Genomic DNA, 24,992 nt, shown 5'->3' on the forward strand with positions numbered 1-24,992 from the left:
GAAATGAAAAGAACTTTTGAAAAGTAGAAAATAAAAAACGTCAATTATCGACAGCATTTTTGTATATAAATATATAAATATCATACAGAATAAAAGAGGATGCGCCTCAATTTTACCAATAAATCTGGTTATCAAATCTTCTCAGATCTCATGCACTTGTCCAAACCAACTCTAATGCTCTTCTCTGTAGTTTGGGTTCTCTTTTAAGATTACAAAGCCTTCAAGAATGGGCGACAGTGGTATGTATCTACAAAAACAAAAAAAAAAGCGTTTTAACTGTTAGTACGCAATTTAAATAGCAGAAAGGTTATAGAGCCACCTTCTTTCTTCTTTTACATATGAAAATCCCGAAGCCACTTTGAAAGGGTTGCTTACTTCTCAGTAGCCAGTTCTGCTCTATCACCAGCAGCCAAAAGAACAGGGGTTGAGTGTGTCTGGAAACCAGTTATTGTCTTGGGACGACCTGCCTGGCCAACAACGTCGACGGCTTGGCCCACCCGAACAGGTACAGAAAGAGTTTTGAGATTCTCATCCACAGTCAACAACATTCTTGGCTGTCACAGCATATGAATAATTAACCATGACAAAAACTACAAAATTCTTTTTATAAGAGAAAAACTAATAAATTACAGGCTGAGAGCCTGACACCTATATAATTTCTAAGGCAAAAGAATTGCTCCTATTGAGCCATATCATCCCATTTTTCTGATAATTTTGAAATCTTAATTCATTTTAAACATTTAATACATCTCAACTTTTCAGCTTCACATCATCCTATTCCTTCCATAATTTTAACATATAAAATAATATTAAACATTAAACTAAAAAAAGAAAAACAAAGCTTAAAATTCTCCCAACCTTTAGGTTGTCTCAATTTCTAATTCTAAAAAATAGCTCTTACCCTTTTAGTTCTTAAAAAAAAAAACAATATACTCTTTCCAAAACCACCTCCTTGAAGGCTTCACCAACAACATTTTAATGGATTGTTTTATTTCCAACTTTTAAGTTGAGAGGGAAAGCTTCTTTTCAACAATTATTTTTCTGATTTATTAATTTTAACCCTCTTTGTCCATCTTTACCCAAAAGAAAAAAAAAATCAATTTTCTCAATCCTTCGGTCTTCTCTCTGTCCAAATTCTCTTCCTTCAAAATTTCAACCACATTTTAGTGATACTTTTATTACAAGTTTCTATTGGGTAAATATTTCATTTTTCTCCATTTGATTTAATTCTGAGTCTTATTTGGTCAAAATTTAAGTCCCATTGGCGCTTTGTTTCAATAATAGTCCATTTCCTCGATAATCTAGGATCAAGGATTTGCAATGCTTTCCTAAACACCCAACCACCCCCCGCGGGTGGGTTTCTTCACTATGATTCCCAGGTTTAGACTACACTGTAAAAGTAGAAATCTCAATATTTATTTCAATTGCTTGGCCTTAAAAGTTTTGGCATCTATGAATATTCGAGAGCTTACAAGCCAAGAAACAATTAGCCAATGTTGCTATGTTGGCTTTATTATTCCTTTTCAATCTTGATTCTTTCTCATGTTTTTTTCACGAGGTTAAATCTTGAATTTTCCTGGCAGTTCTACCTGTTCCTTCTTATGTTCAATTTTGTACAACCTACATCCACAAACAACCTTTTTGTGTTTGGAAATATGGAATCAATAGTCACCACATGAGAAAATTACATTTTAGAATCAGTTCTATTCTCATGCATTGCACTACTCTACGACTAGTTTAAAATAAAAGGCATCCACCAAATTGAAGAAAAAGAGGAAGCACAACTAGAACCAACCTGCATCGCCAAAACAATGTAGTAGAGGACATAATGATATTTTCCCAAGATGATGGCTTTCATATCAAGGCATGCATGCAGCATGGTTATTATTCCAGCGAGTGCCGTCCTGTCAGATGAGAAGAAATTATTTATACCTGTAATGGAACAAAAGGCTAGGGAAATCGGAAATCCACCCTCAGCGACTCAATAATTGATCACTTACAGAAGTGAAGGTAAGATATTTAAAATGAATTGCAAGGTTTCCCAGTAGAAGGATTACTTACGGGGATAGCAGGAACCGTTCAGAATGATATGGATTGAGAGTCAATAAGCCCTTCCCTAAATGTACAAGACCTTGAGCAATTCGAACCTGCAAAATTAGCAAGTGTACCAATCATTCTCAATGCCATCGAATAATGTAGGGACAAGTAACCAAAGAATCATAAAAAGAAAAAAAAAACATTACACAGAAAAGAAGGCTGGCATCTTTGTAGTAATAGCTTGAAAGATTGCGAAGCATGCCAGCTATTCTAGCATTGTTGGTTCCTGCACCTATTAAACCTAAGGAGATTACAGCAGCCTGTGGCATCCAAATAAATATTTTTCTTTTTATCAGCAGCATCCAAATAAATATATTAGCCTCAAACATTAACCAGAAAAATAACAATTTAAATAGATTAATAAATAGTTCTAATGACCAATTAACTAGTTCAAGGATATTACCATTGCTACTTCTGAATCTGTATCATGGCTAAGTCTGCTTAATGTATCCATAACATTGACCTGACCAGACAAGCCAATCAACAAATTGGTAAGCAACTAAAAATCATGAAATAAGACTTATCTTCAGCAGCAAGCCAATTCAGCGCAATATGAGATCACTGACTACACTTAACGTAAGCATTTAAAAGAGATTCAAACAGCTAGCACATATCAAAGTCATATTTCCTTGAAGTTGATGAATAGTAGATCACAAACTTAAGGCAGAAAGCAACACTTAGAAGCATTTTAACGAGTCAATTGAATTGAATTACAATCTACCAAACGAGTTCTATTGATTTACTAGTTCAACACTTAGAAAGCATTTTAATAGCCAGTTATACATAGTCAAACCAGTTAACTGGACTGATGAGTATGCTTATCTTTTTTCCTTCTTGATAAGCAGTGAGTAAGCTTTTTTATTCACACAACCAGCTATTAAGTTATCCCATTCTGAAGGGACAATGCAAAACACCTCCGCTTTAGAAGAGGACTCAGTTGACCAGACCGAAGGGTAATCAGCTGGAGCTAAAAGCATAAATACCTTAGGGTTTGATATGCAAAGGAGCCCAAGAGCCAAAGGAACAGCATGACGGATGTTCTGCTCGCCATATTGTAAAAGATGCTCTAATGAACGAATTGCCATCTCAATCCCTAATTCTTCAGCCATTGCTACCATAGCAATTCCAAGCACAGCAGGACCCTGGTGGGTTTCAGCCTTGTCAAGATGTTGTGAGCAATGACCCAGAAGGTTTTGAACCTTTAAAGAAACAAGAATCAGTTACATCGTGCATGTAAGAGAAACTCATATATTATATAATTGAAAAAGGAAAAGAGCAGTGCTAGGCTGCCGCCCAGCATTGACCGCTGGGCGTGCCGCCTAGCACAAATTCATCTTCTCATTTTTTTTCTAATTTTTTTATTCATATTTTTTTATCATTTTAAAACATTTTAAAAAAATATAAAAAAAATATCAATACACTAATAGCTACTTCCTTAACTATTAAGTAAAGAAAAATTAAAAAAAAATTAAAATATATGGGGTGTCAAAATGAGGTGTCAAAGTAGTATTTTCCAAAGGAAAATTGTACACAGTACAATAGAATACCTTGAGAACATTCCCCGTTCCAGCATAGGCACATGAAAGTAGTGTCATGTCACAGTATTTTCTAATCTTTTCATTAAAGGTCTTGGAAACTTCAGCCGTTGCCTCCACACGTTCCTGTTAGACACCAAAGAATGATTGTAAATTTGTAAATAATCAGAATGCTAGAACTGTTCGTCCAATATTCTCACATTGTATGGCATTTTCTATCACTGAAAAAGTTACCATGGGATAACAAAAAATATTCAAACAAAGCCATGATCTTAGATATATTAGAATATCATCAAGAATAAGTAAATAAAAGCCTCTCAAGGACTAGCAAGTTACCTGCTTCCCAAGGTATAGAAGACCAAGGCCAAGAGGCAAAAGTCGAGTAAGTGGCTCCCCCAACTCTGACTCACTTCGGTCCATCAATGCAAATATAATTGCCTGAGCAACCTCTTCATTGCAGGAACCCACATATACCAAGCCCAAAGAGATTGCAGTGAACGCAATTACATCAAGGGGAGCTTTGGCATCATTGAGTATGGGAGCCAATTTACTGCGTATCTGTAAGAAGTGTAAATAAGTTACATTTCATTTGAAACACATTATAAACCAGATAACAACACTTTACGGTCCCAAAGTTTACAACTGACAACATCTTTCACCCAAAAAAAAAGACAAAATAGTTTTCAACTACTCATCATTTCATTAACCCATTACTATAACCAGCTTGCTGTGTCCAAACATATATATATTTTTGGAGTATGCCGTGTCCTAAAATATCTATTGATAAAAACCAAGCTACTACACCTGCTCATTTTGGGAACCAGCATATGCAATGCCAAGGCCCATAATTGCACCAATTCGAGTGGATGGATCTTCTTTATCTACGTAATCACCTAGAAGTGCCAGAGCCTGATAAAAGAAATAGAGTAAAAAAGGAGATACAATTCAAGATCATGTGTTCTCTGTGCAAAGGAAGATATTTAATGGAACTCACAGGATCACAATCATTCTTGATACCACAATTCACAATCCCAACTCCTAATAATGCACCGGAAATAACATGGTTGTCACTTAGGTGGAAGTACTTGTCAATTTGGGCAAGTCCAGCGTCAACATCCCACAGTAAAATCATACTCTGTTATGACGAGGAAATGAGAATCCAACTTACAGGTTAAGGTAGTAAGAAGAGATAAACTGGGCAGCAAAAGACATACAAGACTTGCTGCAGCACTAGTCTTTCCATGTTCTTTATTTTTGAAAAGCCAGTTGGCAGAAGAGCCACCACTAGAATTGTCTGATGGGACTGTCATTAACTTATCCTGCAACAACAACAACAATCAATATCACAAAAATTCGCACCATATATTATTTCTCAAGCCTATAGCACATTACCTGACCAAAGCCAGCATTTACAAAAGCATTAACAAAGGTGGCAGCAAGGTTCTGTCTAGCCGAGTCAACACTTGCACCAGCACTAGCACGGCCATCAAGCAAGTGTGCCTGAGAGAATACAAGAGAGCACATTATCAAAAGGGAACTCACATTTATCTTAACACATAATGAGCACCTAGAACATTTCTCTCTCTCTCTCTCTCTCTCTCTCTCTCTCTCCTTTTGCTCTTCTTTTCTTTTATATATACTAGGGGATGATGTCACATCAGGAGATGATGAAATGATGATATTCAAAGACTTGCAAATAGGATTTCTATGCAATTAGATATTAATAATAAATGAGTTTATTAAGAAAAAAATTACATATGTAATGCGCAAGAAGGAACAAGGAGACCACCAAAACAATAAATCTATTGTACACGGGCTATGCCTATTTCATTCGTATCAATAAATTTACTCTTACTTATCCAAAAATAAATAAATCTATAGGCAGCAACCACTTCTAGATGGTGCCATAGCGTATTGGAAGAATCATAATTGACCAAAATACATCACCAGATACATAGAAGAACTACTCAATGAAGATGCTTTTTCAACAAGGTCTTCAAACAGAGAAATCACAGCAATCACCTACTAGCTTTCATCTTAACCTATAAGCAGACACGTGGTTTTCACTAAAATGTATGTGGACCTCTTAAAGAAAGAGCTCCACATAGCATGAGCTTCTTTATTTAATAACTACCCTTAAAAGTATATCTCCAAATAGAACGATGACGCCATACAAGATGAACTCAAGATGGAACTTTCAGCAACAGTTTAGTACTTTCTACAAGATTTCTTCGCCCAAAAAGAATTCCTTAGCAGATCATAAGCACTTTCGCCAAAATACACAAAGTACAATAAAAACCAGTGGAAATCACATGTGAGTATCAAAGTTTAATAATCCCACTTGATGGAATTCCTCTTTGAATAAAACACTAAAGGAACATTGCAAGAGTAGTTACATAAAAAATACATAAGCATAACCAGACTCTAGATAACCCAAGTAAAGACTGAACTCAAGAAGAACCAAATCATATCCAGCATTATTGATTATACAGATCAAGTCCAGACCTTATAGATATCTTCAGGAGATTTAGGTTCCATAACCTCAATATCACGAGCAAGTGTAAGATAACCTTCGCTTAACTTGGTGTTGTTTATTATATCCTGTAACGCCTCCCGATCATCATCATCTGCAGCCATCTCATCGTCTAGCTCAAATGTAATACCCTGCATCAAAGAACAACAATACGCAACAACTACTAAGTGCAAAAATTTGACATGTATGAGTAGCTAATTGATGTCTTCCAAACAGAGGGCAGGCCAAAACAATGTTGGTAAAAGCAGGCTTGAACACCATGAACGAAGCACTTACCACAAGTGAAGCCCATTATGTGCTTTTTTAGTAAGCTTAAATAACAAAAAGCACACTACTATAGTTTTTTGAAGAAAAATATAAAAACATCAGTTTTAAGTATTCTGGACCATTTATTTGTGGTACAAATAAGACCATACAGTATTCTACACAATAAACAATATAATGAGGAAAAAAAATCACTTTTGCCTCTCTGAACTGCACAGCAGCACAACAGCACAACAATCAAACAGTCTCTTGGACCCTCCCTCCCTCTGTGTGTGTGGGTGTGGGTGTGGGTGCGGGTGCGGGTGCGGGCATCTGTTGAGGTTCCATTGTCTCCAAGATACCCATTCCTTCTTTTTCCCAAGTGGAGAAGTGTTATAAGCTTTGAATGGAAGCCCCGGTAAACGTCGGCACTAACTCTAACTGACCTAAGGTAGCAAAATTCCTTGGCTCCCCATTCCCAAAACTCATTCCACCTCCCTTTTCTTTCAAGAAAATCATTCTCTTTCTTCCCATAGGCTTGATCGCACGCTATAGCTCCCTCAAGCCCATCCCTTCCATTTCCTTTGTTCTCTCCCTATTTGGTTACTGCAAAAATGATTACTTGAAATCGGGTACAGTTGCTAGAGCTGCTAGAGTTGAAGAAATATTCAACATAAGATCAAGAGTGAGGTCACCAAGGAGGGAAAAGAGTTCCAGTTTTAGTTCACAACATACTCCTAAATTCCTAATGAAGGGGAGGACGGCTTAATTTAGATGAAGTCGATGAGAAAGAAAACGAGGTTTACAAATCTTTTTGATGCCGAGGAATCCTGTAAACTGTGTGCATACACATGATGTCTTTTACCCAGTTTTTTTTTTTTTTGATAAGTATGTCTTTTACCCAGTTAAACCCCGTACCTGTATAATGCATCCCCATTACACAGATAAGGCATCATCGGCTTTCTCACCGATTGGGCGTGACCCCTAGAAATTGTTTGCACCCAAGGGTCCAAACTTTAGATCTGGGAGAAGCATACCACTAAGACAAAAGCCCTTACCAATTGAGCCAACCCTAGGGTTTACGAGGATTACAAATCTTTTGATTACAATAACGATGATCCTATGCTTAATGATGAGGAACATTATATGCCTTGGGATTTCGTTGCATTGTTCTTACTATTTGTCAATATCTACAATTCTCGTACTTTGGTATTGCCTTTGGGGCATATTTTGATTCTTTTATGTACTTTATTTTGATTATGACCATGTCATGGTTGTGTATATTTTATAAAACACAAGATAATTATATAAATTCAATGTTTAAATGATATGTAATTAGTTTATCACTTGATTGTCATATTGCATGAGACTACCAAATTGAGTTTATAGGCTAAACGGATTCCTTTCTTCTTGTTTGTGTATCAAAAAAAGTTAACTTGTACTATCGACTTTTCTTTAGTGGCTAACTCAAAATTTTCTCTCCGTACGCTTTAGACTTTTCTTGTTGTCAATGGTCGTTGGTGGTTGTTGATGGGGATTATCTGTTAGCAAAATGAACTCTTTTAGTTGTTTAGCTATAGAGTCAAAGGTTTTTGAGGTGAGAAGACTTGGGGGTAGGGTGTCCATTACTGAGAAAGGTTGGAAAGGAGTGAGCTGCATATGGCTGGGTTTAGAGACTATCGGTTGGGTGGCTAACTCATTGGAGGCTTGTTTGAAGGCTGAGAACAAAGGCTACTACTCAGCTCGACGGGAAGGTGACAGAGGCCATACAGCCCTGCGTTGCTCTAACTCTTGGGGCTCATATATGGCTTTGGCTGTGTATGGGGGGGGAGGGCGCAGGAGCTACATACTCATACCTGAAGACAAGGAAGGAATGGGGTGGAGGAAGATGGTGGCAGTGTTGAAGGACATGGGCAAAGTAGGTGTCCAAGGGAGAAACCCATCGCCTGAGATGGTGGAAACTTGGCCAACCAAGTCATACAAGGAGGTTCTGGAGGTGCCTCGAGCTGTGCAGCGTAAGGTGATGGGAGGCTTGCAAAAGGGATTACCTCCCTTTTCGGCAGATACTCAGTGTGGAGGTGGTGTTGGCAGAGGGGTGATGGGACCGAAAGAAGAAAAAATTCCGATGGAGTTACGTGAAGTATAGGAATCGTTGGGGGAGCTAACTAATAGAGTTGGGGAGTTAATATGGTGCGTTGAGGGTTATGATCTGGAAGGAGTGGGCTCGGGTTGCCATGTGGGCCTTGGGGACACGGGTGGTGGGCTTAAGGGCCAAGGGAAGGGCTTAAGGGCCTTGGGGACACGGGTTGCCATCTGGAGGAAGAAGATGCAGACTGTAGGTGGCCCGTCGACGAGTGGGCGTGAGCCACCGTCGCCGGAAACGACGCAATCGACTCCGTCGAAGGTCGCAGAGGCCACGATGGACGTTACATCGCCGGCGAGTACAGAACCAAAGCAAGTAGAAGAGATTTACGACTGCCTCTGTGCTTACGATGGACCGAATGTTACACAGACTGTCACGATGAAGGGTATCGGCTCACAGACTACGTCGCCGACGTCAGAGGAGCCGTCGGCGAGCAGCGATAAGGTCATAGAAGGTTCGGGACTTATACGTGAAGTTGCTCTGGCTACTGTATTTGAGCCTATGCCTTCGAACCAGACACAGACAGCCCCGATGATGTGTTTGGAGCATGCTGAACCAGTCACAGGTAGCCCCGATGATGTGGTTGAATCAGACTCAGCTATGGGTGGGTCAAGACTCACTATCTTGGCCGGAGCAGATTCTGTTGCTGGAAAGGAGATGGGTACCAGTCAGCTGAGCATTTATGGGGACTCTGGGGCAGAGAAGAGGAGGAGATGGGTAGCCCATCACCCTTACAGATGCTCCCACCTCATATTGCACCTCGAGCATCAGATTGGGTACTAAAAAAAGTAGATGAGCTTCATGGTTGGGTGGGGATTTCCTGTGAAGGGTACGAAGACCAATTCTTGGCTCTCCTAGTAGCCATGGAAGCTGGTCGCTCCACGGTACTGAAGTCGGCTGCTAAAAAGGAGAGAGAATTGAAAAGATTGCAATGCTCCATTAACTATGATAATAAGGAAGGAACCTCGGGGAGAGATAGAGCAAAAGGGAGGGACATCTCTCTTGTTAATGAAGCCTAAAATCTTATCTTGGAACGTGAGAGGGATCAATGACGTGAATAAACGACTACTTATTAGGTCCCTTCTCCGTAGTTGGAAAGTAGACATTGTTTGCCTACAAGAAACTAAACTGACAGTTATTTCTCTTCGTACTATTAGGAGTTTGTGGGGCGGTTTGCATGTGGGATGGCTGTATTTACCGTCCAATGGAGCTTCCGGGGGCATACTAGTTATGTGGGACAAAAGAGTGGTGGAAAAAATGGAAGATTGCATGGGGGATCATGTGGTGGCATGCTCTTTTAAGAACATAAGGGATGGTTATCAGTGGGCTTTTGCAGGCGTCTATGGGCCTAATCTTGACCGGTCTCGAAGGCTACTATGGGATGAGTTGGCCGGAATTAACAGTTTATGGGACTTACCTTGGTGTATTGGAGGTGATTTTAACGTCACCCGTTTCCCGAGCGAGAGATCAGGTGGCTCGGGTTTCAACTCACCAATGGTAGATTTTTCTAACTTCATTTCCGAACAGAATTTACTAGATATTCCTCTTGCAGGTGGTTCATTCACTTGGTCTAGCAACCGAGAACTTCCATCTTGGTCGAGGATAGATAGATTTTTAATCTCTCCGGAATGGGAGGCACAATATCCAAATCTCATTCAGAAGAGACTTCCCAGGTTGTATTCAGATCATTTCCCCATTCTTGTGAATTGTGGGGGCATCAGAAGAGGCCCAAGGTATTTCAAATTTGAGAACATGTGGTTGAAGTCAGAGGGTTTTCTGGACAGAATAAGACATGGTGGTCTTCTTACCATTTTAATGGTAATGCTAGCCATAAGATGGCTTGCAAGTTAAAGTCTTTGAAAAAGGACCTGAAGGAGTGGAATATACAAGAGTTTGGTAGTGTGGACAGTCAGAAATCTGTTCTAATGGAGGAGCTTAAGAATATGGAGGGTGTGGAAGAGGAGAGGGTTAGCACTGAAACCGAGCGGGCCCGCAAATCCCAAGTGATTGCGGACATTGAACGGTTATCTCTTTTGGAAGAAATATCGTGGCGTCAGAAATCACGAGCTTTATGGTTAAAGGAAGAGGATAGATGCACCAAGTTTTTTCACCAAGTGGCCAACTCACATAGGCGGTACAATACTATAGATACTTTGTTGATAGATGGGGCAGTCTCTTCCAACCATACCGAGATCTCAGACCACATTGTCAATTACTATGATAAGTTGTTTTCGGAACAATTTGAGTGGAGACCGAGACTTGACGGTTTGGTGTTTGATGTTCTTGACCCGCAGGTTGCGGAACGACTCGAGAGGCCATTTGATGAGGTAGAGGTCAGGTCGGTGATTAGGGGTATGGCGGGTGATAAAGCCCCAGGTCCCGATGGCTTCTCCATGGCTTTCTTCCAGACATGTTGGGATGTGCTTAAAGATGACATTATGGAGGTTTTTCATGAATTTCATAGAAGCGGGCGGTTTGAGAGAAGCCTTAATAGTACATTCTTAGCACTCATTCCTAAAAAGCCCGGTGCTGTAGAAGTGAAAGATTTTCGACCCATTAGTTTGGTGGGTGGGCTATACAAAATTTTATCCAAAGTATTGGCGAACAGACTGAGTAAGGTGATGGAAGGCTTGATTTCGAAGCCTCAAAATGCATTTGTTCAAGGTAGGCAAATCCTTGACTCGGTGCTTATAGCCAACGAATGTCTGGAGAGTCGTATTAAATCGGGAGAGCCGGGACTCCTTTGTAAGTTAGACATGGAGAAAGCTTACGATCACGTTAACTGGAGTTTCTTAATTTATATGATGGAAAGATGCGGTTTTGGCTCTAAATGGTGTTCTTGGATCCTTCATTGTATTTCCACGCCTTGTTTCTCTGTTTTGGTGAATGGCACATCCAAAGGTTTTTTTAAGAGCTCCCGAGGTTTGCGACAAGGAGACCCTCTTTCTCCTCTTCTCTTTGTTTTTGTAATGGAAGCTTTCAGCAAGATGATTTCAGGGGCGGTAGAGGGAGGATTCATATCAGGATTCTCAGTGAGAGAGGCAAGGTCAGGTTTGCTTAACATCACTCACCTTTTGTTTGCTGATGATACACTAATCTTTTGTGAGGCCAGACGGGAGCAAATCCGAGCTTTGAGAGCTCTTTTATTATGCTTTGAAGCCGTGTCAGGCTTGAAGGTGAACTTGGCTAAATCAGAGGTAGTGCCAGTAGGACATGTACCCAATGTGGAGAGTCTGGCATCCATCTTGGAGGGTAAGATAACTCAGCTGCCCATGAAATATCTTGGCCTTCCATTAGGTGCGGCGTTCAAATCGAAATCTATTTGGGATGTTGTAATAGAAAAAATGGAGAGGAAACTAGCTGGTTGGAAGAGGATGTACTTATCTAAAGGGGGCCGGGTGACTCTCATAAAAAGTACTCTGTCTAACTTACCAACATATTTCCTTTCCTTATTTCCGCTCCCTGCTAAGGTGGCTCATCGCATGGAGAAAATTCAACGGGATTTCCTATGGGGAGGGATCAAAGATGAGTTTAAATTTCACTTGGTGAAATGGGCCACAATTTGTTCCCCTATCAAAGAAGGAGGTTTGGGTATACGGAATTTGAGAACTTTCAATCAAGCCTTGCTTGGCAAATGGTTATGGAGATATCACCAAGAACGGGAGGCCTTGTGGCGAACCGTTATTGCTTTGAAGCACGGGGAATCTTGGGGAGGGTGGTGTTCTAATGCGGTGAGTGGACCTCATGGAGTTGGGCTTTGGAAACACATTAGAAGAGGGTGGGACGCATATGCAGCACTTACTTGCTTCAAAGTCGGCAACGGATCTAAGGTGAAGTTTTGGCATGACTTATGGTGTGGTGATCGGGCGCTCAAGGATGTTTATCCACAAGTTTATAGCCTAGCAAGAAGGAAAGAAGCTTCTATCGCAGATCTGATAATCTCTTCCAATGGCTCTTCCCAATGGAACCTTACTTTTCATAGAGATGCACAAGATTGGGAGATGGACGACCTTTCGGCTTTTTTTGATTTTGTGTATTCCACTAGTGTGTTGGGGGAAGGAGAAGACAAGATATGTTGGCGTCCATCAATGAAGGGAGTGTTCACGGCTCGCTCTTTCTACCATTCCTTAAACTTGCACAACTCAGTCCCGTTCGCATGGAAAAGCATTTGGAAGACAAAGGCACCTCTAAAGGCAGCTTTTTTTGTATGTACAACATCTTTGGGGAAGATTCTTACCATAGATAACCTAAGGAAACGTGGCATTATTGCTATAAATTGGTGTTACATGTGTAAGAAGAGTGGTGAGTCCGTTGACCATCTATTACTACATTGTGAGGTTGCCATGACTTTATGGACAGATGTCTTAGCACGGGTGGGGTTAGCGTGGGTGATGCCGGAAAGGGTGTGTGATTTTTTAGCCTCTTGGAGAGGTATTAGGGGCAACACTCAAATTGCATCCATATGGAAGATGCTACCTATTTGTCTATGGTGGTGCATTTGGAGGGAGCGGAATGCAAGATGCTTTGAAGATCAAGAAAGATCAATGGAAGAGCTTAGAATTTTCTTTTTCAATACTTTACTCCATTGGTCGATTGTAATTGATTTTCATGGCAGGTCTTTTCACGAGTTTCTTGTATCTCTAAGATAGACATTGTGATCGTGTTCATGTATATGTCCCGTGTACTTGGACACTCTATGTCTCCCTTTTGATCAATAAAAATTTGTTTACCGATCAAAAAAAAGTTTGTGTATCTTTTTTGTTGCTTTTATGAATATTTTTTATAATACCCTTTTTCTTAAATGTTTGTTTTACTTCAATCAAATGCACACTTGCACTTTGCACTTAGGGCCCGGGATCTAGCTGATGTTTGCACTTAACTGCACCCGAGGCTTTTACCAAGAATGGGCCCAAACCATCTAATCAGTCAAGGCATCTAATTTCCATGTCTTGATCATGGGTATACCAGTCATACCCTCTTATTATTAACTATCTACAGTAAACTCATTTACCCATATCAAAGTAACATTAACCAACAAGAAATTACCATAGTCCCCTAAAATAGTCTAACAAAAAGCAAAAAAATTAAAACAAAACACCAACTAAAGTGCTCAACATTGTCCAAAAGTATTAACTCCATACAAAAACCATTAGCTTTCAATTATTTTTGACATTAATATCACCCGAGAAGTACCAGAAGCTGGAAGTTACTTTAAACCAACATGGGACACGGAAAACATTGGAAATTCCCTTCTATGTACTTCTAAATAAAACAATAGTGCAAATTAAATATTCATTTTATAAATAATGCTAGACGCAATGAATCCGTCATAAATGTAAACTAAATGGGTCAAAACCATATAAATGTCAATACTTACATGTCGAGCAAGAATGTAACAGAATTGCTTCTTTCGTAGCAGATCATCACATAACGTAAACACCTGCTTCACATACTGCAGAGAGATACTTTGAGCTATTAGAACCAAACCATACCGATAATTTCGAGTATTGCATAACATATTTGGTCGAGCGTGCAATAATATTTGCTAGTAATGTGTAGCTTTAAAACTCCAATCAATGAATAAGCCTAAATCCTCCAGCCACTCTTCAAATAAATGCACAGAAACATCATTCACAATCATATAGTCAAGAAAGGATGGATTAAAATGCATTGAAGTCGTTTTTTTTTTCTTTAATAAGTAATGCATATTTAATTCTGACAAAGTACAGACCTGCATGTTATCCAGATAGAGGGCAATCTGAAGCGCATTTGGATACTCTTCAAATTTTACATAGATCGTGTAGGCAATATCGAGAACCAACATATCATCAGGGCCAGGGAGGTATCTGCAATATGTTGCAATGTTAAATGTCATCATAGCAGAGAGACAGAGAGATCAATACAAAAAAACCCCCAAGGAAAAAGCTAGTGATTTATTTAGCATATGTGATAATAAATCTAGAGGGTTGGTGTAGCATTTGATATATGACAGAAGCATTTGATAAGTGCAATTTTTTTGTAACCTGTTCCTTCTTGATCTTTAATGAGCAGCGAAATAGTTAAATGGGAGCAAGGACTCATCAGATGTCAATTGTTTAGACAATAAGCATGTATCTTATGTCTATACCAGTTGATCGCTTCAAAGACTACACTAATACAAAACATTGCACTTATCAATGTTCTTTTCAGTCCAAATGCAAGTATATATTCTCTTTTTTCATGATGTGGAACCTCACCAAACAAGACCCTTCAGAACCACCCCAGGGCAATAAACTCCAAAACCACCGTGTATTAGGTAATCCAAGGGAACTTTCTTCTGAAAGTTAAAATAAAATTTTATTGAATCTTAAATAGGCATGACCCAAGTACACAGGAAGTACACAAGAGAGAACACCTAGTTACAAGTTAGGAACTAGAAATGGATACAAGAAATTCATGAAAACTAGCCCCATTAAATGGTGAATTTGCAGGATCAATATCTCCAAAAAATTATGAAAAATCCCACTTACCTTGCTGAACTTGTGAGGTAGAGACATGTCCTTTTGAAATTCGTATTGTCAACATGCTCAATTAAAAGATCAAGGTCTTCAACCTGGCAATCATCAGATATTACATATTCCAAGTTTGGATAATCACCAACAAGAGAAAAAACTAAAAGAGGGAGTGGAAGGTGCAACTAAAGAAGAAGATCAAAAGAGCAACTCTGCTTAGTACCTCCATTAGAAGATCAACAGCTTCAGGTTCCGCATTGTGCTGCAGAGCAACAAAATTTATTAAAAAAGAAAAAACAATCCCTATAGCAATATAACATGCTACTGAATGTGAATCATACCTTCATGTGAAAAGCAACTATTTGTTGAACAAGTTCCATAAGATCATCGATTGGAGCTTCTTCAATCTGTTAGTGTAAAAAAAACAAATAAATATAATCATACTTAAAAACAAGCTCTTGAAAATCCAATATGAACCAAAATACTTGAAAAAGTATTTATCAATGCATATCCCACTACAATCCACAGATACTAGGAAAAAAGGTGGAATGAACACCAACGATGTAATACAACTCCAACACCATGCCACATAATACATAACATCAAAGTCATGGAAAAATGCATATTAGTGCATGATCTTATAGAAGAAAGTCAAGAACTTAATGTTGCTGTAAATGCAAATGATTAGAGAGCACTTGTTACCAATTAAACGAGAAGACTGAGAACAATCCCAGGACCGGAAACCAGAAACTTATCCTTGCATTTAATAAAACTGATTCCTTACCTGTCGTTTAGCATACTCTTGCGCAATTTCTCCAGCTAAGTTCCTGATTACAAAAACATCAAACACTAGTGAGGATAACACTTAATTATATAGATTGTACTTCAATGGCTACTAATTAAAAAAAAGAGTTCTAGAACCTAACTCATAATGAAAGCACACCAAATCTAATTAATAATGAGCTATGTCCACCTTAACACCCAATGCTGACCAACATTTTTTTTAATCAGATGTTTTGTGCATGTGCATTACATAGTGGGTATAAATTATAACAATCGATATAAAAATTCTGTGATGCCTCACCTCACATACTCATGGCCCCATGAGCCAATCTCGCCTTCTGAACCCAACAATCTGTACTTTAGGCTCTCCTGAAAGGGTGGCAGCACATGAGCATACAATTAAAAAATACAGAGATATTCTTTTCTTGACAAGAGATAATCATGTCATTAAAAACACTAAAATGTGAAACATGCATGACAAATGAAGCAGCCCATACAAGATGAAAAAAAAAAAAAAAAAAAAAATGGAAGAAGAAGATAAAAGAAATCAATCACCAAAGACAAAATACTAATCTTAAACCCCAAAACAACTATGCATACCCTTTCACCCTCTGCAGACATGGTGAGCGCCAAAACTGATAGTATATCTGCCAAGTACTTCTGTAGTCAACAAGAATTTATAAGATTATATATTTTTTATAGGTAATCAAGAATAGTGCAATTCAATTTATAAGATTAGACATGAAATGATGCTAAATGGACAGTGTCTAACCAAATAGGTTACCTTCAAATCTGAATCCTGCATTGTCTCATAATATGCTTTCAAAGTTCCATAGTGTGGACGAAGAAACTTCAATGGCTTTGGCACTGAGGTCATGGAGCTAGTAGAGGTTCGAATTTCCTGTCTACAAGATAAAATTTTACACGCAGTTAAGCCACTCCATATGACATACATAATGCAAGCATTGCTACTCGCAATTCCCACACAGATTGTCAAAAGGATTACTGCTATCCAAAGGGCTGCTGGAGAAGGGAACAACTAAAACCAGCTTGCTGCAACTTAGACCATCCATCTCAAGTGTCCTTGATTTGCCACTCACAAATGCATTTTTCTCATGACAGATAAAATATTACTAAAATTTGGGAAAAATATATAAGCCCCTTAAACCACCACACCATTTGCAATCACTTCCAAACTATCAATTTTTGCAATCATCCGCTGAAACTACAAAATAGTTGTAATGTACACCATTTTCCTTTTAGAAGTCCATTTCGCCTAACAATTTTCAAAATACAATACAAACCTACTAACTAAAAAAATTAAAAACGAAGAAAGAGAAATAAAAGGTTGTATCTTTTTTCTATTGTTTTATGAATTTTCTAATTAGTGATTGAGGGAATATATTTTTACATAAGGGATATATTGCAATATTTTTGTAGTTGGTGGGTGACTGTTGAAATTTATAGCTTGGGAGAATGATTGCATATTGGGTGGTAGTTTGAGTCAGTTTTGCATATTATCCCTTAGAAATTTAGAAAGTGGCCTTTAAAAATTTCAAAAGGGGCCACTTTCTAAATTTCTAACTTCGTCAATGGAAGGGAGATATAATTTGCTTACAGGAGACATAGCTAGAATATATTACAAGAGGGTTAATTCGGAGTATGTGGAGATGTCAAGATGTTGGATGGTCATACCTACAATCAAAAGGGGCATCCAGGAGTGTTATCTAGAGATTTCTTGAAAGTGAAGGAGATTTCTTGGAGACAAAAATCAAGGGCACTATAGTTGAGGGAGGGGGACAAGTGCACAAAGTTCTTCCATCGGGTGGCTAATTTGCATAGAATTATACAATTGAGACGATGGTGGTGGATGGAGTAATTTCCTCCGACCAATTAGCCACCAAGAATCACATTGTATAGTGTTTCGAGCACCTTCTATCTGAACAATATGCATGGAGACCAAGAGTGGATGGCTTAATTTTTGAGATTATAGACCTACAAGGTTCAAGGTGGCTTGAGAGACCAATAAGAGGTTCGCAAAGTATTCCAAAGCATGGTCAGTGACAAGGCTCTTGATCCTGATGATTTCACTTTGGCGTTCTTTCAAGTTTGATGTGGAGTGATTAACGATGATCTAATGAAGTTGTTTCAAGAGTTTCACACAAATGAAAGGTTTGATAAAAGTCTTAACGCTACTTTTCATGGCTCTTGTTTCAAAAAAGGTTGGGATAGTGGATGTTAAAGATGATTGCACTATTAGACTTGTGAATGAGGTGTATAATATCTCGTCCAAAGTTTCGGCGAACCTATTGAGCATGGTGGTAGAAAACCTAATATCAACACCCCAAATTGCATTTTTGTCAAAGGTATACAAATTCTAGACTAAGTATTAATTGCGAATGAATGCTTGGATGATAGACACAAGTCTAGAGAACCTGAGATACATTGAAAGTTAGACATAGAGAAAGCCTATGATCATGTCAATTGGAATTTCTTGCTTTATCTGCTTTCGAGAAGTGGCTTCGGGGAGAAATGACGTTCTTGGATGGCGTTTTGTATTTCTATTGTTTGCTTTTCTATCTTGGTGAATGGTCTCCGATGGGTTTCTTTGACCAGTCCCGAGGTCTAAGACAAGGGGATCCACTCTTTCCACTACTTTTTATAATTGTCATGGAAGCTCATAGTAAGATGATTTCAGGTCATGCAGATGGTGGCTTTCTCTTAACTACTGTTTGGATATTGAGTTGAGATGAGATAAAAATTAAAAATTGAATAAAATATTGTTAGAATATTATTTTTTAATATTATTATTGTTTTGAGATTTGAAAAAGTTGAATTATTTATTATATTTTGTGTAAAAATTTGGGAAAGTTGTAATAATGAGATGAGATTAAACACTTCTTGTATCCAAACAGGGCCTTAGCCTTCTCGATGGGCTCTCTTGTTATCTCTCAGGTATTAGTTCTCGATAATACTCTCATTTTTCGTGGGGCACAATCTCAGCGGGCACTTCTTCTATGCTTTAAAGTTGTCTCTGTTTTTATACTAAGGCTTCGTTTGGTTACCAAACATCTCTCAACTCATCTCAACTCATCATTATAATTTTTTCAAATCCCAACATAAAATATAATAAACAATTCAACTTTTTCAAATCTCAAAATAATAATAATATTAAAAAATAATATTCTAACAATATTTTATCATCTCAACTCAACTCAACTCAACTCACTTCAACATCCAAACACAACCTAAATCTATCAAAGTTTGGATTAGTCCTGGAGTGAGATGTTACTAATGTGGCGAACTTGGCTAGTCTTTTGGGATGTAGGGTGTCTTCCTTATCCATGAAATACCTTGGCTTACCGTCGGGTGCCACCTTTTAGTCAATGGGTATTTGGGATGTTGTGATTGAAAGGGTGGAATGTAGGCTGGCTACAAAGGATGAAAGCAACTTTCTTGATCTTAACAACTTCTTTAGGAAAGATCTTACTATAAATAACCTAACAAAACGTTGGATCATGGTGTTGGGTTGGTGTTAAATGTGTAAGAAAAATGAGGAAACAGTAGATCAATTGTGCCACGATACAATTGAGGTGGGTGTCATGACACATTTTTTTTTTTTTTTTTTGACAAGTAATAATATTATTCAAAGAAATAGGCATAAGCACAAGTACACAGGACGTATACAAAGGAAACACCTACAACTTCAAAAAACGAAAAGAAACTAACACCAAAAAACTAAAACAAATGCAGAAAATTATCCTTGATTACAAAAGCTTTAACCCAAGAACTCAAAAGTACTCAAGAAGAAATCCCTAAGCTCTCCTAATGAGCGTTCTTTATCTTCAAAGCATCTCCTATTTCTTTCAAGCCAAATGCACCACATAAGACAAGGAGGAATTATCTTCCAAACTCTCGCTGCCTTCTTACAGCCCTTCAAACCCTTCCACCCTACCAATAGATCCACCACATCTCTAGGCATTACCCAATGTAATCTTGTCCAACTCAAAACCTCATTCCACAAGAATCTTGTCACTTCGCAGTGAAGAAACAAATGATTTACTGATTCTCCGTCCCTTTTACAAATAACACACCAATCAGCAATAAACATACCTCTCATTCTAAGATTATCAGTAGTCAATACTTTACCCAAAGATGCCACCCAACAGAAAAAAGCAACCTTAGAGGGAACTTTCACTTTCCAAATGCTTTTCCAAGGAAACACACAACTACTAAAGCTTGACAAAATTCTGTAATAAGTTGAGACTGAAAACTTAGCATTTCCAGCAGGAATCCACACCATGATATCTTCTCTTTTAAGCACCAACTTTGAACTGTAGAGTTTAACCAGCAGAGCCTTAACTTCATCCACTTCCCAGTCATTAACGTCCCTTGTAAAAATGATATTCCATTCAACCTTGTTGTTACTACTGTAGTAAGAATCATAAATAGTTGCATTATGATCCCTAGCAATTCTGAAAAGGGTAGGAAATTCCAGCTTGAGAGCAGTGTCCCCACACCATAGATCATGCCAAAAGAGAATCCTCTTACCATCTCCCACCTTCAATCTGAAATTATTGGAGAAGGAATCCCATCCTTTTCTAATAAATTTCCACAAACTAACCCCATAAGCTCCACTAGCTGCATTAGTACACCAACCTCCCCACAAACTTCCATATTTCACTTCTATCACATTTTTTTAAAGAGCTTTACTCTCCAATTGATATCTCCAAAGCCATTTCCCAAGTAAAGCTCTATTAAAAACCCTTAAATCTTTAATCCCCAATCCACCGCGATCCAGTGGTTGACAAACCTTCTTCCAACTAACCAAGTGAAACTTCTTATCCAATCCATTGCCTCCCTATAAGAAATTTCTAAATAAACTCCCAATCCTCTTTTCAACTCTTGCTAGAAGAGGAAAAAGATAAAGGAAATAGGTGGGCAGGTTGGACAAAGTGCTCTTTATAAGAGTTAGTCTTCCCCCCTTAGACAAGTAGATCCTCTTCCAACCCGCTAACCTCTTTTCAATTTTTTCAATCACCCCATCCCATATGTTGACAGCTTTAAAAGAGGCTCCCAAAGGAAGCCCAAGATACCTCAAAGGCATAGAAGAAATTTTGCACCCCAGTAAATTAGCCAAGTCTGATAAATTCTGAACATCACCCACAGGAACAATTTCAGACTTCGATAAATTAACTCTTAACCCCGAAACAGCTTCAAAACATAGCAAAAGTGCTCTTAAAGCACGAATATTATCCAAATTAGGCTCATTAAAAATCAAGGTGTCATCAGAAAATAACAAATGAGAGATCTTTAAACTATTCCTAGTCTCATTACCCACCACAAAACTGGACAGGAAATTACCCTCCACAGCCTTCTCAATCATTCTACTCAGGGCGTCCATAATCATAACAAAAAGAAAAGGGGAAATGGGATCGCCTTGCCTCAAACCACGAGAACTACAAAAGAAACCAGCCGGTTCTCCATTCACCAAAATAGAAAATTTTGAAGTCGAAACACAATGCTTAATCCACGAGCACCATTTAACACCAAAACCAAATCTCCTCAATAAATAATCAAGAAAATCCCAGCTTACATGATCATAAGCATTTTCCATATCCAATTTAATAAGAATACTAGCATTCTCCACCTTCAATCTACTCTCTAAACATTCACTAGCAATTAAAATAGAATCTAAAATCTGCCTACCCCTCACAAAATCATTTTGAGATGGTGAAATTATCCTCTCCATCACCCTACTCAAACGATTTGCCAGCACCTTTGAGATAATTTTATAAATTCCATTCACCAAACTAATAGGCCTAAAATCTCTAATCTCCACGGCCCCTGCCTTCTTCGGAATTTACCTTGGTGGAATTTAATTACCTTTGTGATGATCGAAGCCTCAGAGACACATTTTCAGAGTTATTTGATATCCCACGAGCGAAGGATGCTTCAGTAGCTGAGCTCTTGGATTGCCCTAGCAGCTCCCCTCAATGGATAGCACAAGATTGGGGGTTGGATGTCATCATTGTGTTCTTTGCTTTATTGTATTCCACAGGAGTGACACAATGGGAACTATGGACAAGATCAGTTGGAGTCCCTCTAAAAAAGGTAGATTCACTATTCGATCATAATTTGACTAGCCAAAGCATGAATGCCTTTCGATGCTAGAAGATATGGAAGACTAAAGCTCCTCTGAATGTCGCTTTCTTCATCTTAACAACTTCTTTAGGGAAGATCCTTACCATAAATAACTTAACAAAACGTTGGATGTGTGAGAAAAATGAGGAAAGTAGATCAATTGTGTCTACATTGTGAGGTGGACAGAACCATGTGGAATATTTTTTTGTGGGAATGGGCTTAACATGGGGGTCATGCCAAGAAGGCAAGTGGATTTCCTAGCAAGTTGGAGTGGTCTCCAAGGCAATCCACAAGTAATTGCAATTTGGAAGATGGTCCGTATGTATGTCCCGGTGTATTTGGAGGTAGAGAAATCATAGAAGCTTTGACGACCAAAAGAGGACAATGGATGAATTGAAAGCTTTCTTTTTAAAAGCCTTGTTCCTTTGGGTGAGGACAATAGGTTTTAATGGGCTTAATTTCCAAGAGTTTCTTATTTCGGTTGTATATCTTAGTTAGGTACTACTCATGTATTCGTCCTGTAGACTTGGCTATGCCTATTATTATGAATAAACTTCTTGTTACCTATCTAAAAATATTCTAACAACAATTTAATAATCATGGTCAACTGCTAATTTCTTTTTGTAGCCTTCTTGCATGACAAGGACCTTGCAAATACCTTTCCACTTTCCATTGTATGTTAACCATGAATAGGAACATGGGGTAGAAAGCTCAAGTTTGGTGCTTCTATTGTGCATATAATGCATTATAGCTCTAAGTTCTTATGTTCTCCTCTATAAACAGATGTTAATCGGTCGATAATTTAAAAAGAATATAAATGTGCTGAGGAAGAAGATTATAGAGTAAGATCCCTATAATTCTTGCCCAAACTCTAGGGCCTAGAGTGAAAAAGAGATACATGAAATGGGTCCCACAAAATATCTCCCAAAGTTTTAAATGGTCAATAAATGTTATGTCTATCTCTCTTTTCACTCTAGGTCCTACGGTTCGGACAGAAATTATAGGGAACCTAAATCCAAAGATCTTAAGGATTTTTCTTTTCAGCTTAAATCTAGGTAATTCACTTGGTGGTCCATTGCTTTAATCATTTACTTAATTACACTCTGCTTTCAACATTAAATGTAGTACAAAATTTGAAAAGAAACTTGAGCTTTATCATATTTCACCTCAACACCAATTCTCACCCTCTAGGATTATGTATGCCACATCGAACAAACCAAACTGATCAACCTAAATGACTGCCATCGGACACAAGATTTCATATGCATTTAGAAAGATTCTTTTCTCATACAATGAGCGATTCTTCTCCTTTCAAGGTTCCAAGTTAATATAAATCTCAAAAGGTAAGCCCCAGAACCAAAATAACAGATAAAATATAACGAATTACAAAAACAGGGGAAAAAGCACGAACCATAACAAAATGGATAAAAAAAATATATTAAATAATTTAACCCTAACCAAGAAGATAGGGATTACCTCATGCTCTCAAGCGCAACCTTCTGCAACCCAGGATCGGGATCCTGAACCCTTTCCACATACAGCTCTAATTGCTGTTTCAATGCCAAGTCCTCATCCGACTGCATCAGCCAACACATGATTAAGGTTTTTGAGACTCGAAAAATAATAATAAAAACTAAAAACCCCACAAAAAATGCCCAAGACTACAACTCTAAGGTGAACTTTTTAACCAAAATAAAATTCAAACAGCCCAAGTCTGAGGCTAACCAAAAGAAAATTCAAGCAGCCCAAGCCTGAGGCATAACAAGAAAGGACACTGTAAAACCTTAGCAAGAACAATTCGTGAATCTAAAAATATCAAACACACCAGATCTTCCTCCTTCTTGTCATCCTTCTTCCTCTTGGGTTCCTTCGACGGAACCGAGCCGCTACCGCTGGCATTAGGATCCGGCGCCATGCTCCACAACGAAGTCTAACCTTGGGAACCGAGCTGAAGTTTGTTTGTGTGCAGGATTTTTAGTTCTCTGATTTTAAACGAACTGAATGAAGATGGTCTGATGGAGTGACCCTCTGCACAAGAAAAAGCAGCTGGCTCCCCGTTCCGTATTTATACGGCGAATAGTGTACAAGAAAAGTGTTTTTTCATTTCCTCTCTCCCACGTGTTTAGAGCTCGATTGGATGTCTTATCACGTCTCATATTATTATTATAATTTTATTAAATTTATATACAAAATATAATAAATAATTTAATTTTTTTAAATTTTAAAATAATAATAATATTATTATTAAAAAATAATATTCTAACAATATTTTATTTAACTTTCAATTTATATCTAAAATTATATCATCTTATCTCTGAATCCAAACGAACCATTAGCAATTTAGAGTTGATTTAGGAAGTGAGATGAAATAAGAATTTTATAAATAGTAATAAAATAGTTTGTGAATAGTAGTGATAGTTTGAAAAATTTGAATAAAAAATATTATAAAATTAAAATATTATTAGAATATAGTTTTATAATATTATTTCTATTTTGATATTTGAAAAAGTTATATTATTATTATTTTTTTGAAAGTTTGTAAAAGTTGTTTTGATTAATTTGAAAAAATTATAATGATTAGTTTGAAAATATTTGTATTTAATTATATATGAGAAAGAGATAAGATGAGATGAGATAAAAAATTTTGAGATGGGATCTATTTCCAAACAAGTCCCTGTTAATCCTATCTCACTCAAACTTTAATATCATGACAAATTATTTATCTAACTTCTATATAATTATAAAATATTATTAATTTATGACATTTTAAATATTTTTATCTAATTTATTTTCTTCATATTTTACTGATTTACTGGTCATATTTTAATTTTTTTCAAATAAAATATATTTTGTATTAATTTTCATAATTTATAATATGTACTTTTTCTATGATTTTTATATTTGATAACATAATAGTTATTTTGTTCATCTAATTAAATTATTTTTTTTACTTATATTTTCAATAGTTTGGTTGGATGAAATAACCATATTTTCAATAGTTTGGATTCACAACCCTCTCAATT

The 24,992-nt window shown here is 37.6% G+C and overlaps 1 protein-coding gene across 1 annotated transcript; it reads right to left on the minus strand.

Annotated features, from left to right (window-relative positions):
* On the minus strand, positions 1-24,080 carry LOC121251629 (26S proteasome non-ATPase regulatory subunit 2 homolog A). The gene is made up of 25 exons (XM_041150916.1): positions 23,795-24,080; positions 23,446-23,546; positions 16,610-16,730; positions 16,426-16,485; positions 16,127-16,194; positions 15,827-15,869; positions 15,384-15,449; positions 15,266-15,304; positions 15,061-15,143; positions 14,283-14,397; positions 13,929-14,003; positions 6,138-6,296; positions 5,025-5,132; positions 4,847-4,951; positions 4,627-4,767; positions 4,437-4,541; positions 3,969-4,190; positions 3,645-3,758; positions 3,081-3,296; positions 2,501-2,560; positions 2,244-2,357; positions 2,062-2,147; positions 1,796-1,904; positions 376-554; positions 1-247 (listed from the first exon to the last, which is right to left on the minus strand). Exons 1-25 carry the CDS (start codon positions 23,882-23,884, stop codon positions 172-174), a joined length of 2,655 nt encoding a protein of 884 aa, XP_041006850.1. The 5' UTR covers positions 23,885-24,080; the 3' UTR covers positions 1-171.
* Between the last annotated feature and the right edge of the window lie 912 nt (positions 24,081-24,992).

Source organism: Juglans microcarpa x Juglans regia, chromosome 2S (assembly GCF_004785595.1).
Source record: "Juglans microcarpa x Juglans regia isolate MS1-56 chromosome 2S, Jm3101_v1.0, whole genome shotgun sequence".
Taxonomy (NCBI): Eukaryota; Viridiplantae; Streptophyta; class Magnoliopsida; order Fagales; family Juglandaceae; genus Juglans; species Juglans microcarpa x Juglans regia.